Consider the following 20083-nt stretch of genomic DNA (forward strand, 5'->3'; position numbering starts at 1 on the left):
AACGTTTACAAGTGTCTGGCCCTACAATAATCATTATTTATGTTATTTAGTTACTGTTGCTATATTATTAGCCCCCCTGAGGAACGTTCCACCCAGAGTGAATGGTATGTGAATGGCCAGTAACAGGGTTGAAGCCTTGATGTGGCGTTACTGCTCACATATGTAAACATGTGCTAATTGCATTATCAGAACTGCACTGTATGTTTGGTCAGAACACAATTTATTCTGGTACCAATGGGGCTTTAACATTGTGACACTGTGAATTTCCTGTCCAATATGGTGGTTTGTGTTTGGAGTTTTAATATTCATTTAAGTTGAAACATGATTTTTTTCCAAACAAACAGGGTGTGTTGGGAGGTGGAATAAATTAATGATATGGCATAGAAGAGATTTCAACCAAACCTGGTTACTAAGGCTGAAAATGTTTTTAAAGGGGTTTGTAAATTAAAATGTAACATTTTATATTATAAAAGCTTATTTAATTCTAAACAACTTCACAATATAAATTAATTGCAAATGCTTTTGATTTTAACTTTATTATTTTTAACATTATTGACACTGAAAACAGTATCTGTTTGTCCCTTACTATCTCTGCACTGCTGTATACTATATACACCACTATAACAATGCTGCAGCGGTGAGTTCTCCTCCAGGTAAGACACAATTCCCACAGTTCCTTGCGTCTTCTACAATTAACAGTTGTATTTTTGCAGGTGAATAAAAGACTCCGGATTCTGAAAAAATAAAGTCTTTAGTACTCTCAACTTGTAATTATTTTTTGTGCTTTTCTGAGCATGTTTTCATGATTGCTATAAGCTGTTGTGATAAAAATGAATACACTAAAATGAATATACTGTCCTATAACAGTCCTTATTCTCCAAAGTAAATGCTACAAGAAGTGTCTCTGCTGGTGACAAACACAGCTATCAGACATAGGCCAAGGGGCTTTTCCAATAACAAAGTGGGACCCACCTTTGGGGTCACTACTGGACTGGGCAGGCTGAAAGTTTTGCAAGAACCATTAGCTGGGAGAACCTTCCTAGTACCCACATTGACACAGAAGATTAAGATAAGCTTCCAAGGAAGCTTGTATTTTCTAATGTGGTGTAAATGTAGTTTATATACTCCAATGACTGTCAGTTCAGTAAGTTCAGACTGTTTCTTTATAGCCTATATAACCTACATTATAATATTTAAGTTCACCTGCTTTAGAGTAGTTTATCACATCATGGCTGTGAAGCCCACTAATTTAATCTCTGCCCTCTGCTCTGGTACCTTAAAGCAGTCATGACAGATTAAGCAGTGATAACAAGAACATACTATTCCAAGAAGTGAATCAACCACTCAGTTAAAAAGAAACAATCCTGAACTTGTGCACTGGTCTCACATCTAATTTAAATTAAAATATATGACTACAGGCACAGTCGTGTCCATGCAAATTGCAAACCATGCAAAACCCCATTTGTGAGAATGTGCAAAACCCCATTCATTAAGTATTTGCATCAAACTGCACTCATTGCACTTCTGTATCATTGCACTCACCGCAGTTACCTGCCTCCTGTTCCAAACCAAGCACTGCTGCAGCTCTTGACACAGGGGAACCCTGGAGCTACTGGCACCTCTCGGACCAGGTAGTAGCCAGAGGGTTTCTGCAGCACATTTGTGTCTAAAGAATTAGAAACACATGTCCAATTTCATAACAGTGCAAGCTTTATTGCATCAACAAAAACATGATGTATGTGTGCAAAATGGCACTAAATGAGCCTTTCAGTGCATTATCCTTGGAAGGACAATAACCAAGCATGCTTCTTATATAAATGTTTTAGCTCTTACACACTCGGCCTCAATGAAATCTGTACATTTTCAAAAATCAAAGACTCGCATAAAGCCACTGAGTACACACTTGCAATCCATTCAGTCAACACTGTTCAACATATAAAGCTTTACTCTCACCAGGTGCCCCATCATATTTTGGTTTTTTTTTACATAAATTATACAAATTTTTATGTAAATGAATTTCCAAATGCAGGAAACACAGACACCACAATCCAGTACTGCCAAACCTACCTCTATGTAAATTAGCAATGCTTTGACTTTTCTCAGGCAAGCTATTTTAACTTTATAAGATTAAGACCAAATTCATTCCTGCCTAAATGTCATGGTTCACTGGAAATACTTTGATGTGGCATTATACTACTACTCCAAAATTCTTTTCAAGTCTTCTCCTGTGTATGACATACATTTTCCATTTGCTGGTCTTCATTACTTTCTGGGTCCCTAGTAATTGCTTTACAACCACTAAATATTGTTTACGATTTCATATCCTGTTGTACAGAACATTTTATATAACAAACATTGCCTGGTTAACTGTTTTGGTATTTATTACAGTATGAGGTTTGTACAGTGCTATGTGCAAGTCCCTGGCATTTCAAATACACAAAGGTATGGTAATCATTTCACCCCTTTAAAGGAGGACACTTATTGAATACGCATGCTGCAAGTTAGATGCATGATAGCACACATATCCTTGATTGCTGTGTGTGCTTAAGTAGGTCTGTAAAAATAAAATTATACATACATGTGCTGAGAGGGAGCTAGTAAGTAAAGTTAATCTGATTACTGATGCACTAGAAATATCTATAAGAAACAAATGGATCCTTGCACACTATTGTAATGTGATGTAAAAGTCAGAAGTATTAGCATTTACATGCGCATTCAGAAACCACAAAAGTTAGAAAATGAAAACCTGTAGCATAACAAAGCTGTACCCCCCCCCCCCGGCAAAAAAACATCTTGAGAGGGGCTCGACGTGCACATACCTAGCCCTCCCACCACCCACCTGCCTGCTTGTTCAGGTCCCCTGCTCCCGTCTTTCACACCAGGTAGGTAAGATAGCAGCTGAGGAGGGGGAATTTACAGCTATAGAGGAAGCAGACAAATTGGTGCGGGTTCCCTGTCCTTAGGTCCCCCCAGGACCACAGGGCCGCTCAAGGCCATATTTATATATAGCCTATATATAGTTGTTTTAAAAAAATTAAAATAAGTCACCAGCCTCAGTAATGGAGGGGTTCGGGGGTCAAGTCATGTGGCAGAAGTGGTGTCACGCACAGGCTGTGTGACGTCACTTGTACGCCATAAGGGTGTATTTAGGTCTGTTGCCTAGGGTGTAACTGGACCTAAATAAAGCTCTAGGTCTGCTTCCACTATAGTTATGCCACTGATAAAACCAGTTACCAATGCTCTCAGAATATCACTGCCTCTATCATCCTAAAATTGAAGTCAAAGTTGCATTACCCCTTTAAAGTTATTATTGCTGTAAAAAAATGGCAAACAAAGTTGCAAAGTGTAGGAGTTGATCATATATCACTTATGCTTACTGATGTCAATTTTGACACGACTCAGTGAAACTTGTGTATTTATGCAGGGCCGGAACAAGGGGAAGGCAGCTGAGGCAGCTGTCTAGAGCACCAGAGGGGAGGAGTGCAATTCCAAAGGCAAGCAAGTATGGATAGTGACAAACCTGTTCATATTGAGGTGTCTCAAATTTAAAGGTAAACGTCAAGGTAACTTTGCTCTGTTTGTTGTATTATTACACCCGCAGTCCAGATCTTTAAACAAATGTACATGCTTTGTGAATGCTTGCAGCCTTAGAACTGGAAACATTGGCAAGTTTCTGTTTAGTATACCATTCATATATAACCATATGTGTATATACAAAAGTTCTAATTATAGTTCTTTTTTGTCACACTAGTGAAAATAGTAGGGTTATTAGCTGCCTGAGATGACCCTATTGTGTCTGTATTCCCGACAGAGGAAGAAAGTTTTGCTGCACCTGGCTGCCAGAGAAATTTCCTTGTGCCTTATACAGGGTGTTTTCATCTTTACAGGGATGGCTGAACTATTTAATAACCCAATGGGACCATGCAAGAAGTGCTTATGGTATGTATCATGCTGCAGGATAGGAGATTAAACAAAACCCGACTAAAGTCTAAGGACAAAACTGTGTAAATAAAAAAAGAAAATTATTTAATTTTAATGCACTGTAATGTACACTTCTTTGAAGCAATGTTTTTGACATCCCTCCAAAAAAGGACTGAGGATATTCCCAACTTAACAACCAAGCTGTGCCCATGGCTTTCTTTCTGGGCAGAACTTTAATAAAAATTGTAAGAGAATGTATGAATTCAGCTTTAAAAGCATTAACATTTCCCATCTCTTCATTAACATCATATAACTATAGCCAGTCCAGAGAATAATAACTTTAATGTAAATTAACCTTTAAATGAACATTTAGTTTGTCCTATCCAACTTTTCAACTGGTCTAATTTTTTAGTTGTTTTTTTTAATTATTTGCCTCTCTCTTCTTTATTGTTTCAGCTTTTACATTGTGGTCACTGACACCAGTAGCCAAAACACTTCCTCTGTAGTGCTACAATTTGATTTTTATTTCTCCTTTTTAGTACTTATTTTTCAGAGTTTTTTGTATTTATCTTTCAGGCTCTCATTCAAACCACAGTCAAACAAAATAAAAGCGAAATAATTTGAAAAATTTGTGAATTATACATGTTCACATCATATGTGTGCCCAGCTTCCCACAGTTATGTCATGAGGGCGCTACACATTTTTGGGTTAAAAAGTGCCAGTGTTTACGGTGTCACATATTTGTGTTTCATATTTAGGCAAATGGATTGTCTGCCATGAATTATAATGTAAATAGGTAGACATAAGAAGGTACACTTCAGAGATAGAAGGGGTCTGCTCAGTGTGTAGAAAAGAGAAAGAAATATAAGTTGGACAGGGGATGTTAGATTCATTACTCAATGTAGTACCAAGCATAGAAAAAAATCTTTAATAGACACTGATGTTTGGACACCATTACAGGGCCCAACCTCAACTTGTATATGAGAAAGCCAAGGGCCTTAGACAGCATTTTTTCTGCAGCTTTATAGAATGTAAATTGAGAAACATGTGTTTGCTAAAACATCCTGTTGGTTTTTTATATTGTAATAATTGTGTTGCTTGTAAGACCACTAAACACAGTAAATACCACAATAGGAAAAGAATATCTTGTTAAAGGGGTGGTTCACCTTTCAGTTAACTTTTAATATATTATAGAATGTTCCATTCTTAGTAACTTTGTCTCATAATATCATTGTCTACAATGTGGTGCTAAAAAAAAATACAGGAAATAAAATACACACACACACACATATATATATATATATATATATATATATATATATATATATATATATATATATCGAACCAAGGGTGGCACGCCGCTTCAATCCTTATCCCGGGTGCATGGTAAGAAAGTTTAAATATTGAAAAAATGACCAGCAACACTGGATCTATTGCAAAAAATTAATTGTGTATTAAAAAATGCATGAACAGCAATTACTGCTAAATGGAAATCCACAGTAGTCCCCACTATCCAAGAAGTCATTTCCAGGGTGGACAACAACAGAAAATTTGAGGAAATGACAGCACGAATATCCAATACATTACAAAGACATAGAAAAATCTGGGATAGCTGGAACTACTTTCAAACTGTGGAAAACAATAACACTCTGCCCACCTGAAAATGGGGCTTTCTCAGAAAGCTAATCAATGACACCACCACAATAAATCCAGTAAAACCGGCATCAACACCACAAAATTTGCCTCACTTTACTGAACCATAACTCCATGTTAAATAACGGTCCATCATTTTTTCTTTCTCTTATGTAAAATGTTTTCTTAACTTTTTTCTCTCTTTTCTTTTCCCTTGATGGTTATAAATGTACAGATAGTGTAAAGAGACACGAAACAGTTTGGGGGAAAAAAAAAAAAAGAAATGTTTTCTTGCCATGCTATCACTGTAAAACAGAACAGAACAGGATTACACTTAGGCAATGAGCTTAAATAAACAACGTATACCATGTTATTAACATTCCAAATCACTGTTGTGCCTTGTACTGAACTGAAAGTCAATCGATGCGACTAATCCCCCTTTCCTTTTCCTTTCTGTATCCCCCAAATTTTTTCAATAAAAATTGTAAGCTACAAAAAAAAAAATAAAATGCATGAACAGTCAACGTTACGTTTCGGTCCCCGTCGGGACCTTTCTCAAGGCCAGAGAAAAGACAGTACAAACATCTCTCACTCTCATGAGTGAGAGTGAGAGATGTTTGTACTGTCTTTTCTCTGCATCCTGACAAAAGTCCCTGTGGGGGACTGAAATGCTGAGGTCTGTAATGTTCCTTTTTCATATTTTGTAATAAAATTTACCCTTTTTTCAAATAATTTAAATCCTGTGAAATCCTGTCCATATATATGTAGTCTGAAGGTTCAAGCACACCAAACAAGAAACAAACTAATCACTAAACCTGGGTGCTATCCAAGCCAGTAGTACACAAAATCAAAATACAGAGGCACACCAGGTATTTTTACTAAGAAAAAACGTAACTTTTAATTAGTATCATTAAAAAGAAAACAGCCCGACGTTTCGGTCCCCATCTCGGACCTTTCTGAAGGTCTTGAGAAAGGATTGAACTTGATGGACTTTTGTCTTTTTTTCAACCTAATTTATCTATGTAACAATGGGGCCCATTTACTTACTCACGAACGGGCCGAATGCGTCCGATTGCGTTTTTTTCGTAATGATCGGTATTTTGCGATTTTTTCGGAAAATTATCGCGACTTTTTCGTTACCAATACGATTTTTGCGGAAAAAACGCAAGTTTTTCGTAGCCATTCCAAAAGTTGCGATTTTTTCGTAGTGTTAAAACTTGCGCAAAACGTCGCGCCTTTTAAGTTTTAACGCTACGAAAAAAGCGCAACTTTCGGAATGGCTACGAAAAACTCGTGTTTTTTCGCGCAAATCGTATTGGTAACGAAAAAGTCGCGATAATTTCCGAAAAGTCGTAAAGGCGCCGAAAAAAATCGCAAAAAATACGAAAAAGTCGCAAAATGTTCGTTTTCCAATCGGAATTTTTCCAATTCGGATTCGAATTCGTGGGTTAGTAAATCAGCCCCTAAGGGGCACATTTACTAATCCACGAATCCGAATCACGAATGGGAAAAAATCGTATTGGAAACGAAAATTTCGTAAGATCGCAAATATCACGAAAATGCTTACGGAAAAATCGTATTAGTCACGATAATATCGTATTGGCGATCCGAAAGTCACTAAATTTTCATACCGAACAATTGTAAACAGCGGTAAAACCTTTCCGATTTTTTCGTGCAAACGTCCGAAAAAGTCGTGCGCCGTACGAAAAAGTCGTGCGGACGCCCGAAAAAATCTACGAAAATACGCTCGAGCGTTCGTGCTTTTGTAAATGTGCCCCTAAGTGTATGAAATGTGTTAGGCTGCTTACTGCTTATAAGTGAAATATAGTTTATTTGTTTCATTGGAATATCAACTTGTCTAATCTGGAATTCCCTTTAGACTGTGTTCATTGTTTCACTGCTACTTCATACACTCCTACGCTAGGATTGTGCATTTCTGCATGGTTTGAGCCAGACAGGCATTTGTAGAGGGAGCATGTGACCAGCTAACCAGGAAGCCAGACTGCCTGTAAGGAGGAGTGTAGCTGAGAGACAGATGAGGTGAGCAGCCTGGTTTGCAACTATGTGCCTGCAGCTCGTGGATCTCTTGTGAGTAGTTATTAGCAGGGTATGACAGAGTATTCCTGTATTCTCTTTACTTCACCATCATTATTTCTTTTTAATGACATATTGAGGAAAATAGCACTAAGACAAAACAGGAACATTTCCAGAAAGTGATTTGATGCTGCATTTGTTTTGGGTATTTATTCCCCGTGCTACTTCTTGTACAGATCTGAGGGTATTTTATTGCCTGATTTATGTGCACTCACTAGTTACCACATCGTCTGTTTACACTGAGCTGTGCACTATTGACACAGAGTGGGAAAATTCACATTGCCAAACGCACCTGCTACATTTTATCTATAGCTGGTGTGCTGGTACCATCTATGGATAACATTTTTTTTTAAACGTTTTAGTTAGCATTTTTTTTATTATTCCATGTTAAATAGTTTTGGTTTTTTAGGTGATGTGAATTTACTAATAAGGTTATTTCAAGCAAGCCTGGAGTTATAGGTATGGGATCCCTTAACTGGAAACCTGTTACATACCTCCCTACATTTGAAAAACAAAAAGAGGGAGAAAAAGATTTGGCGCGTGCAGCGTGGCAATTTTTGGCCACGCCCACTTTTGTAACCACGCTCCAATTAACACACCCCATTTTTTTCTAAAAATACTCCTTTTATATAGTTGAAATGGCGGGATCAGATACAAATGTGCTATACCCTCATACTGTACTACCTAAGGAAGCCCACAGAGCCCCCCCATACACAGTGCCCTTCATACACCGAGCCCCCCCATATACAGTACCCCCCATACACAGTACCCTTTATATACAGTACCCTTTATACACAGAGCCCCCCATACACAGTGCCCCCCATACACAGTGCCCCCCATACACAGAGGCCCCCCATACACAGAGGCCCCCAAACACAGAGGCCCCCCCATACACAGAGCCCCCATACATGCTCCGACTCCTTGCGCTGCTTCTCTCAAGTGGCTCCTTCGCCGGCGGTCCCTGGCCCTTTTATAAGGTTGCGCCCGTGCGTAATGACGTCACACGTACACACGGGGCGCAACCTTATAAAAGGGCCAGGGACCGCCGGCGAAGGAGCCACATGAGAGAAGCAGTGCAAGGAGTCGGAGCTCTCATCCCGCTGTCACGGATCCTTCTATGAATGTCCCGCGTTTCCGTAATCTATTACGAAAATGCGGGATATTCAGGGAACTATCCGGGACAGCGGGATGAGCTATAGAAAGCAGGACTGTCCCGCTTAAAGCGGGACAGTTGGGGGGTATGCTGTTATCCAGGAAGCTCTGTATTACAGGAAGGCCATCTACCATATTTATTTTAAGAAACTTGTTTAAAAAATGTAGAAATTACTTCTTTTTCTTTGTAGTAATAAAACAGTACCATGTATTTGATGGTAACTAAACTGCATGAAACCATATTGGTCGCAAAACAATCCTATTGGGTTTATTTAATGGTTATAGTACTTAATGTGTGGTGCTTTAAAGTAAAAGGCCAGAGCTGGAGAAGACTTATGATAAACTTACCCCTGAACAGACATTATTTTGAATATTATTTTGCTGTGACACCAGAGTTTCTGCTGTATGCAGTCATGGACTGTTGCACGGGCATTTTGGGCCTGTGTTGCTGTTCTGCCCAGTCCAAACATGTTTGGAAAAAGAAGTAATCTGGTGCTCAGTGATATGGGGACATGCAGCCACCTTGGTTTAGCAGCACCTCACCCAATATGAACTTCAACTGCTGTGCACACCTTACATGCTGCCAGCCTATGTTGCTTATCTGAACACCAGCTGTCTACATTTTCCCATCCACTGAAGCTTAATGGAAACGAATTCTAGTTACAGCCCATTTAGCATCAGTCTGCATTATCACACATGTCACATAGACAGGACACCTGCTTCATAACCAAATGTTACTAGAATTTTTTAAACCTTGAAATTACTTTTGGGCCCTCTATACTTTGGTAATAACATATTTTTCTAAACATCTTTACCACAAGGTACCCCAGCATTCAAAGAGTCTGCTACCTTTAATGTTCCCCTCCCCTTCACCCTGCTCATTCTGTATGACACAGCAATAGTAGAAATCTTTTACCTATCTAACTATTGTGACTTATATCTCCATAATACATTGATGGACAATGGGATTACTTCCCTGATATGCCTCCCTGCTTTCTCAGCCAATCACAGTATCTTTGTAACCTGCATGCAACAGTGTCAGTGAATGGCTGAGGCAGAATGTTGGGCTACCAGAGCAAAGCTGGAACGTTGTGTCCCTTTCAAATAAGGTATGGAGTATACAAGTTAATGCATAAGGCAGAAGCCCATGTTCCTCAAGATAAAGAGCCATGGCCCTTTAGCTATCCCCTAAAGCAGTGGTCCCTAAACTTTCTTACTCGTGAGCCACAGTCAAATGTAAAAAGACTTGGAGAGCAACACAACTGTCATATAAGTTCATGGAGGTGCCAAATAAGGGCTAAGATTGTTGGAAATAGGGATCCTTGGTGGGCACACTATAGAGAAGGAACAGGAATAAATGACACAAGACGAACATAGGGAAAGCCAGAGTAAAATAAACACTAGTTACAGACATAGCCAGAGCATAAATGGAAAAAAAATCTGTTTTAAAAAGTTTCACCCAATGTTTTAGACTGCACTGTAAAATAAACACAAATGTTATTCTGCACAAAGAATGTTTTTTCTGTATAACTGCTTTAGTACTGTAGGTAATATAAGTTGGAGCTACCATATATTTTTGCAGTGATAAAATGAACTTTAGTCTACTGTACATATTCCAGTACTGCCTCCTGTGACTAGATTGCATTTGTTAATGAAAGTAAATACATTTTTGGAATTTATAAACAATGATTAACATGTCTGATTTACTAATACAGGAGCTAAATTGCACAAGTGTGTGTATTTATACCAACCAACTGGATATTTACTTTTATTCAGCAGCTGGTACTAGAGTGATTAAATTTAATTGTTGATTGGTTGGCATGGGAACTGGTGCAGTTTAGGCCCCATGTAGTAAATTACCAAATGAAGAACTAATAATGAATCACATAAGTAAAACCTGTTTGTAACAAACCAGTAGTTTTTTACTAGACAAAAACAAGACCATGTGCTGTTGGTGATGTTTTTTAAAGCTCTACCTGAGTGGCTTTCTACCTGGGAAACATGGCGGAATCCGGCGGAGGGGAATTTGTCTCCATCCGGCAGAGCAGGTGAGAATACCTAGGATAATATTGTTCATTAGCTAAATGCTTTCACTAATTCACATACCAGTGGATGTGTCTAGTTATATATTGTCAGTATATTAATCAGACAGTGGAGGAAGAAAAATGGAAAATTTTCCTGCACTGCACACATCAGAAAATAGGTGTGTTGTAGTGACATGTAGTAGGTTATGGGTAGTTTACGAGCATGACTCACTGCCAGACCAGCCCATCTGACCTTCCACATCCTGTCTCAAACCTAATTTGTTGATAGCTTAAACTGTGTGTTTCTTTTATTTATATACATGTGCCCATCCTGTCCTTCTCTTGTGGCATCAGAGATGGATGGGTTAGGTGAATGGTTTTTTTTTTTTCTGTCGCAACTATAAATTTGGTATTTACTTATTACTTACTCAAATGCTAATGAATATATAGATCTATGTTAATACTAATGGAATTGTCATTATGAATTTTTATTAATGAAGAAACCCGTGCTATTTACAGCATTTTTTTTTTATAAGTGCCTAAAACATTTGCAAAGTACAGTACTGTGCAATTTGAGACAAATTTGTGTGGTTGGTTGTTCCAAATGTGCTAGAAACCTTACTACAGCTCGACTGCAGACTCTTACTGTCTTACTTCTGTTGCTACAACTGATCCCAGACTGGATTGATGGTTTAGAGATCAGGGCTCTGTGGGGGCCATACCATCTGCTGCACGATTCCTTGTTTTTCCTTTCACTGCATATAGTTCTTTATGATTTTAGCTGTGTGTTTGGGGTCATTATCATGCTGCAGAATGAATTTGGAACCAATCCGATGCCTCCCTGATACTACTGCATGACGCATAAGGATCTACTTGTACTGCAGTGAGTGATTCACCATTTTGACCAGATCACAAACTTCATTTGCCAAAATGTGCCAAAACCTGCAGGGAACCTCCACCATGCTTCAGTGTTGCCTGCAAATATTCATCCATGTACCATTCTTCAGCCTCTTTGTGGACATCCTGCCTTCTGTTAGAGTTTAAAATATTTGGCTGATCATCACACAGCACCCTCTGCCATTTTCTGAACCCTGTTCTTGTGTTTTCATGCATAGTTGAGACGTTTGGCTTTGTTTACAACTTGGCAGAATGGCTTTTTGGTCGCAACTCTTTCAAGAAGACCATGGTAAGATTTCTCCAGCCTGTAGATGGGTGTACCAGGATCCCAGTGGTCTCTTCTGAGCTAATAGTGTTGCTAAGGCATTTTCTGATTTCGAATGGAAGTAATCTTGATGTCTGACCACTGTGTTTCCAGTCCTCGGCCTTGCTGGTTTGTTTTTGCTTCTGCTAAAGAGCTTGGACAACACATCAGGAAACATTTATCTACCACAAAACTTCTGTTTGGGTGAGACCTTGTTGATGTAGGATGGTCATCGTGTGTGCTGTTGCTATTCTCAAGTTTGTCATGTTGTAAAATTTGAAGTTGAAATTATACTACTATATGTAACTGATCTCTAGGGTTGCAGTTTTTCACTGTACTGTATATGGGAATCATTATTTCATGTGGGCTAGTTAAAAAAAATCCAAGGAATGAGATCATGTGAAATCCAGAATATCTGCAAGCACCGCAACCAGATTTTGATCTACCAGTGTGGATTCAAATGAAATTGTACAAAAGCTGCAAGTGTGTTTTGCTGGCATCAACATGGGTATGAAACACATTGTCAATAACAGCACTGGAAATGGCATCAGAGCACGAGTTATTACGCAGAACTAGTTGCATGTGTGAATACATTATGCAAAGGCAGGTCTTTTTGTAGCAAACCAGGCCAAACTAATGTTTTAATGCAGAGAGAAGTGTGTGTATATATATATATAGGATTAAGTACGTTTGTGAACAGTGTTTTAATAGATCAAGTTTTTACTTTGCACTGCAGGTTACCATTATATAAAAGTGTCAGCTGGGAGTTTCTAATGATAAGAGATTATCTGCACTCTAAAAAGGTTATGCATGTAATTTTCAAATACATGGATTGGGTCTCTCTTTCTAGCAGCCTAATGTAAGCACATTCTGTCAACCTATCAACCTATCCTGTTTAGTCTTGTCCATTTTGCAGAATAGTTGATGTTTTCAGCAAACAAGTGTCAAAGGACAGAGAAAAACTGTAAAACAAGTCAAGGCCAAAATACACTAATCCAGGATATTATTAACTGCTGTAAATTACTCTAAATACTATTGAATGGAAAGTACCCGGTCTGCATGTCAATGCTCCTCATGCCTCCAATATGTCATTTTTTTATACAGTAGTGTTTAGCATAGTGAGTTGGTCAAAACTCCCCATATGCCATAAGCCTAAAGAAAAGGTGTCCCCTGTGCTAATTCAGGCTTGGCACATGCAAAGTGTAGGAATTTTCTTAACATTTCTTAATGACACAAGTGCTTGTGCAAGGATACTAGGGAGGCTGGGCAGTCTGTTCTACAGGAATGTTCCCACAGCAGTGGCAAAAGGTAGAAGGTAAGTGAATAGAAGCATGTGCCATGGCCCTTGGTAAAAAGCAACAGTAGCGACAAGCTGACATATGAAAGTCCAAGCATAGTAGTTACAGGCGCAGTGTCCTCAGTTTGATATAGCTTTACCAAGGCATACCATCAAAAAAAAGTATGGTTTTCATATTTTTCTAATTTCCAAATAGATATAAAGGGTCAGATTAAATATTTTGGGATAAGAAACTCTTGATTTACTTTTAGATCTCTCCATAGTCTTCTACTAAGTGTTCATGAAATAAACCATAAGATATATTTTTCTATTGAATAAAATCTGTCTCAGCATACAAATGCGTGCAGTGTGCAAAAATATAAATCAGAAAACAAAACAAACTGTTCAAAATGTAGCAATCTTTAAAAAAATAAAACTTTAGTTAATAAAATTTCCTTAACTGATTTAAAAGCATTTTAATATGATCATAAATGTTTGCATAAGAAGTACATTATTTTGTTGCTAATGTTAGTTATGGCTATGTTTCCTTTTTAGCATGGCAGATAAGAGCAGCAGTGTGAAATGTACCTTTTCTGCTCCTGGCCACAGCACAACTCTCTTACAAGGACTAACCACACTGCGCGCTCAGGGCCAGCTGCTCGATGTTATTCTTACAATAAACAATGAAGTGTTTCAAGTTCACAAAGTGGTCCTCGCAGCTTGCAGTGACTACTTCAGGTGAGGTTGGCAACGTAATCCTTATAGGATAGTTATTCTTTTATCATAGAAATTATGACTAAAGTAGCAGTAAATCAGTAGAGTGAAAAGATATACAAGTGGTTCACTTTCTCTTAAATATTGTCATTAATTGTTTAACAGTAGAAATATGTTTAGTGTTTCTAAAATGCTTTAATGTAGTTTTTTTTAGATTGTGAGGCCTGCTGTTCTGAATGCATTTATATCACATTGATTTTAATGGGTTTTTTTTTATTCATGATCTAGGATCAGGGATGCTTTGTAGTTAGCAATGTATTTTAACTGTGGGGAGACACCTAACATAACTCACAACCCATTATAATCAACAAAATGAAAAAATCTGTAAAGGCTTATACTGCGAGCTTGCTATCTAATAAAGCATAGGGCTGATTCACTAAAGTGTGTTAAAACGAGCGCTATTTATAGCATGCGTTAAAAATTTCACTAAAAGGATATTTGCGTTAATTTAGACGCGATGCTGTTTGCGTTATTTAAGTCGCGAAGACTATTTTGCTTGCAGTATTTGACGCAACGTGCGCTAATTAACGCAGTGCACTACTTGTCGCCCGCACTAATTAACGCACGTGCGCTAGTTATCACACGCACGCCATATTAGCCATACACAGCATTACGTTCGTTAAACTACTTTTTTTTTTAATAAATGACCATTTCCCTGCAAACTGGAGGCTACATCACTCTAGGGCCAAGACATACTTGAATAAATCACACTGCAAAGTCCATATTGTGTTGCCAAAAGCTCATGAACTGTACTTTTCTATAATTACCGCCTGCCCCAAGTAGGTGTTAATTTTCGCATAGACTAATGTGATATTTAGCTCATCTAAGTGTTTGTGAATCATGCGTTAGTATTATTTCTGTGTGAGAATTAACGCAATCTGGTAAAATTAACGCATGCCGTTGCGTGCTATTTAACGCACACGATATGCGACTTAACGCATGCGATAATACTTTAGCGAATCACTTTTTTTGCTTGTCAATTTTATTATTTATTGCACTTTAGTGAATCAACCCTCATGTGTTAAAACAGAATTATACAGAAACCCATGTAAAAGAGTTTGATTCTACTTCTTCCACACACCCCCAGGCTTCTATTACCACATTTTGGAAAACGTCACTGCTGTGTTTTGAAGCATGTTCTTCCTCTAGGCTGCCTCTCAATACAAACCATCTTTTTCCACTAGATATTAAAACAACAAAAAATACATTTGCTGGCAGTTCCTTTATGACAAAAAAAGATTTTGTATCATATTACATACAGCATAAGGGATGCTGGGTCCACGACAACCATGAATTGTTGTCTTTGCCTTGTTTCTTTTAGAAGACCCTAACAAGTGTGTAACAGTAGTGATGAGTGAATCTGTCCCATTTTGATTCGCCAGAAAATTTGAAAAAATTTTGCAAAAACATTCGTAAATGACTCGCATGAAAAAAATTGCTTGCTACAGCCAAGTTTATTATCTTCAAGGACTCCAAGGTCCTTCTCCATAATGGATTTGCCTAGTGCAGTCTCATTAAATCTCATTAAGGATATAAGCGGCTTTCATATCCCCTTATCACTGTTTAACATTTGTTCCCTATTTTTATTGTTGCTTTACAGAAGAATGCTGGATGATTAACCATGTGCTTGGTCACAAAACATATTTGGACCATAAAATGCACTTTTTTTCTTTTAAAATAAAAATACAGAGTAGGGTGTTGTGTGTGTGTGTGTGTGTGGTATGGTCTAAATGTAGACTTTTCCTTGAAAACCACACAGTGCTCCCTCTGCATCACCCAGGGACATGCTGCTTCTCAGACCACTAAGCTGATTTCTGTCCCTTATCCATACTCATTGCTGTCATTGATAAGGTATACAACCTTAAATTATGAACCACAGCACTATTCATATTTATCTTACTGTGAAGAAAACTCATCTTTAGCTTGTGCACATAAACTGTTTCATGTTTTCTTCTTTAGGGCAATGTTCACTGGAGGCATGAGGGAAGCAAACCAAGATGTTATTGAATTAAAAGGTGTCTCTTCTAGAGGACTTAGACACATCATTGACTTTGCATATAGTGCAGAAGTAACTTTAGACCTAGACTGCATTCATGATGTTTTAGGAGCAGCAGTATTTCTTCAGATGGTACCAGTTGTGGAGCTTTGTGAAGAATTTTTGAAGTCTGCAATGAGTGTGGAAACGTGCTTGAATATTGGACAAATGGCTACAACCTTTAGTTTGGCATCTCTAAAAGAGTCTGTTGACTCATTCACGTTTAAGCACTTCCTTAAGATTGCTGAAGAAGAAGATTTTCTTCATTTGCCTTTGGAAAGATTGGTTTTCTTTCTTCAAAGCAATAAGCTGAAAAACTGCAGTGAAATAGATTTATTTCATGCTGCAATTCGTTGGCTACAGTTTGACTATTCTCGCCGTGCTAATGCTAGCCGTGTCCTTTGCCATATTCGTTTTCCATTAATGAAGTCTTCAGAATTGGTGGACAGTGTTCAAACAGTAGATATAATGGTGGAGGATGCATTATGCAGACACTATCTTCTTGAAGCTTTCAACTACCAAATATTGCCATTCCGGCAGCATGAGATGCAATCTCCTAGAACAGTAATTAGATCCGATGTCTTTTCACTCGTTACATTTGGTGGCACGCCTTATACAGATAATGACAGAACAGTGAGCAACAAAGTGTACTACTTACCAGATATATGTGCTCGGCAATTTAAGGACCTAAATGAAATGGAAATAGGATGCAGCCATGCTTGTGTTGCAGTGCTTGATAATTTTGTCTATGTTGTAGGTGGACAGCTTTTGCAGTACAGAAGTGGTGAGGGAGCTGTTGATGTCTGTTTTCGCTATGATCCCCATTTAAATCAGTGGTTGCGCATACTGGCCATGCAGGAGAGCAGAATTCAGTTCCAACTCCATGTTTTGAATGGAATGCTATATGCTACTGGAGGGCGAAACCGCTCTGGAAGTTTGGCATCTGTGGAGAGGTACTGTCCAAAAAACAATGAATGGACCTATGTTTGTTCACTTAAACGAAGAACATGGGGGCATGCTGGTGCTACACTTGGTGGAAGGCTCTATATATCAGGAGGTTATGGAGTATCTGTTGATGATAAAAAATCTCTTCATTGTTATGATCCTTCTGTAGATCAGTGGGAATTCAAATCTCCAATGAATGAACCAAGAGTCCTGCATGCAATGGTTGGAACAAAAAATAGAATTTATGCTCTTGGAGGACGGATGGACCATGTTGATCGATGTTTTGATGTGTTGGCTGTTGAGTATTATGTTCCAGAGACTGACACGTGGACAACAGTGATCCCAATGAAAGCTGGGCAATCTGAGGCAGGTTGCTGTCTGTTGGATAAGAAGATTTATATTGTAGGTGGCTACAACTGGCACTTAAACAATGTGACTAGTATTGTCCAGGTATATAATACAGAAACTGATGAGTGGGAAAGGGACCTTCACTTTCCAGAATCATTTGCTGGAATAGCATGTATATCTGTCATATTACCACAAATTATATCTCAGAGATAACCAAATACGAAATAAGAATAAAAGGTACAAAGTTTAAAATCTAGGACTATTTTTTATACTCCAAAATATTGCACATTAAAAGGTAAAGAAAGATTATATGACGTGTTTTATATTCAAATGTGTATTGCATTAAGTGATTCAGTTATACTGTGTGAACTATTAAAATAGAAGAAATGTAAAGGGGAGAATCCTGTTTTAAGAACATGCAGACTGACTTTTTTTACAGTGTTAGAAGGGAAACCATACACCCTAAAACCAAAACAGCTTGGTGCATTCAAGATAGGAGGTTGACCTCCAAAAACCCTCCAAGAATAAAAGACTACATTGGATATTTTAAACTGTATGTAGTGCTCCAGCTTTTACACTTTTGCCTTTGTGTACTGATGAGATGTTTAAGGTAACCATCCACAGAAAGATCTACTTGTTTAGAGAGGTTAAAAAAAAAGCAAATTATTACCCATTTTAGTCTCCAAACTGGTTAGCCAAAGGGCCCCTCTGATCCAATTTTTATTCTGTAACCCTTGTTTGTTATATAGTTGTAAGACCTCTCTTTGTTTTAAATCAAAGTTAAGTGCTGTGAAACTTGCTGGTGCTATATAAATAAGTGATGATGATGGTCCAGTTGTTGGGGCCAGAAACAATATTTGTTTCAAAGATTGGCCTATGCAGGCACATTATCCATTAAGCTCTTCTATATATAGTTCCCTTTTAGACTGAGATTCTTGAATATTTTCAGCTCAAGCATAAAATCAATTCATTAAAATCCCTTGTCTTGTTTATAATGATGTAAGAGACAGAGCTAAAATTATTACATTAAAATGCTGACTACTGATGAGAAACAGAATTATCAGTATACCTGGGAATTATGTCAATACACTCCTATTAAATTTTTCATGGGCATCTTCCCAGGATACTCAACTGAAAAAAAGTGTATACTTACATATACATATACACAAAACTTGTCCTGGTTTGGCCAAATGGCCACTATTCAATGAAGTGCATGTGAAATCCTGCAGTTGCTGTCAGGTCCAGCCAGGTGGTAATTGGTAGTGTTCTGGGATGCAATTTATTGGGACAAGCTAACCAGGTGCAGTGACTTTCACTGCAAGGTGCTTGTAGTATGTATGGATGCAGGTACCTTTGAAAACAGAATCAATGCACTTTAATATTACATCCATTGGGGAAGGGGGGGGGGGGGGGGGCTGCCATGGGGCCATTAGTTAGAAAACCTACCTCCAGATCCTTAGGATTCAATTTTAAAATTGACTAGCTCAAATCCAGTCTCTTCATTTTTCCCTTCTTGTTACTCCATCCTAGACCATCTTAAGCTAAAAAAGTTACACTAAATGGCCAGAAGTATGTGGCACCTATTGTTCTAACATGTTATTTCAAAACCAAGAGTATTGATGAAATTATAAGGGGTGTATGCATACTTGTGGCTATATTGTGTATATAATGCAGCTTTACATATAGGAATAAAGCAAACTGATCTATGTAATGGATAAATTTTTTGTGAATAAAATCAGAATTCTGTCTGTAAATTTGAAATCAAAAAGATTAAAACATGTATTGTATAGATGTACTTTGACTTAACAAACAATAACGGGCATTGGATATGTAGGAGAAATGTGTTTTTCCAGTAGCGAAACTTTGCACATATTGTCTTTACTTGTATGCAGTGTTTTAATTTCCCTGCATAACCTTACCTATATTTAGGTAAAAATATTAGAAAACTGTGATCATTTTGTTTTATCTGTACATTACTACTAATGCAAGCACAAAAAAATAAATTAAGCTAGCTTATTAAAGCAGTTGTCTATTCAAATGTCAATATCGTTTAATCAATATGGTGACTGAAAATCCAAACCTGCTGCAATATTCTGTGTTGCTTTTTAAAAGAGCGTTGAAACTGTATCTGTGGGTACTGGCATTGCATTGGGCTGGTATATAACGGTGTATACAGCTGTAAAGCTGGCCATACACGCACCAATAAAATCTTACAAAGATTTTCAGACCATGTGTGGGCTCTAAATTATCGTCCCCATAATTTTCATACCATGGCGATCAGTCGTTTAGTTGATTGGCCAGGTTAGAAAATTTTGAACTACATGCAGTAAGACAATATAAACCTGTCAAGGGGTTTTACTTGAGTTAAATTGGGCAAAGACGATATTGAAGCTACTCCGTGTTTGGATTTTGTAAGGCAGAAATTTAGATTTCCAGTGCACAGTTAGTGCTTGTGAATGTAGCCCAATTGACAGACATGGTGTTGACTGTGTGAAGCTGCACACAGCAGATTTTTGCACAAAAATGCAAACTTTTGCATTTGTACACCGATATCTACTCAGTATAACTCCACACAGGCCAACACCTTACCTGTCAATGGGGCTACACAAAGGAGTGGATGACGGCTTATCAACTTGATTTGCCACTGTACTTAATCCCTCTGCCCATACTTTGCAGGTCAA

General features: G+C 38.0%; 1 protein-coding gene across 9 annotated transcripts; it reads left to right on the top strand.

Annotated features, from left to right (window-relative positions):
- Positions 1–7492: 7492 nt before the first annotated feature.
- Positions 7493–19627, top strand: klhl26 (kelch like family member 26). 9 transcript variants are annotated; one of them, XM_018097202.2, is made up of 6 exons: positions 7504–7641; positions 10718–10847; positions 11605–11706; positions 11939–12009; positions 13856–14038; positions 16034–19627. In XM_018097202.2, exons 5-6 carry the CDS (start codon positions 13857–13859, stop codon positions 17613–17615), a joined length of 1764 nt encoding a protein of 587 aa, XP_017952691.1. In that variant the 5' UTR covers positions 7504–7641; positions 10718–10847; positions 11605–11706; positions 11939–12009; position 13856; the 3' UTR covers positions 17616–19627. The 9 variants fall into 9 exon arrangements, with proteins under 9 accessions (XP_004915539.1, XP_031762251.1, XP_017952691.1 ...); XM_018097206.2 differs by lacking the exon at positions 11605–11706; XM_004915482.4 differs by lacking the exons at positions 11605–11706; positions 11939–12009 and having other exon boundaries at positions 7493–7593; positions 10729–10847.
- Positions 19628–20083: the final 456 nt, after the last annotated feature.

Source organism: Xenopus tropicalis, chromosome 1 (genome assembly GCF_000004195.4).
Source record: "Xenopus tropicalis strain Nigerian chromosome 1, UCB_Xtro_10.0, whole genome shotgun sequence".
NCBI classification, from domain to species: domain Eukaryota; kingdom Metazoa; phylum Chordata; class Amphibia; order Anura; family Pipidae; genus Xenopus; species Xenopus tropicalis.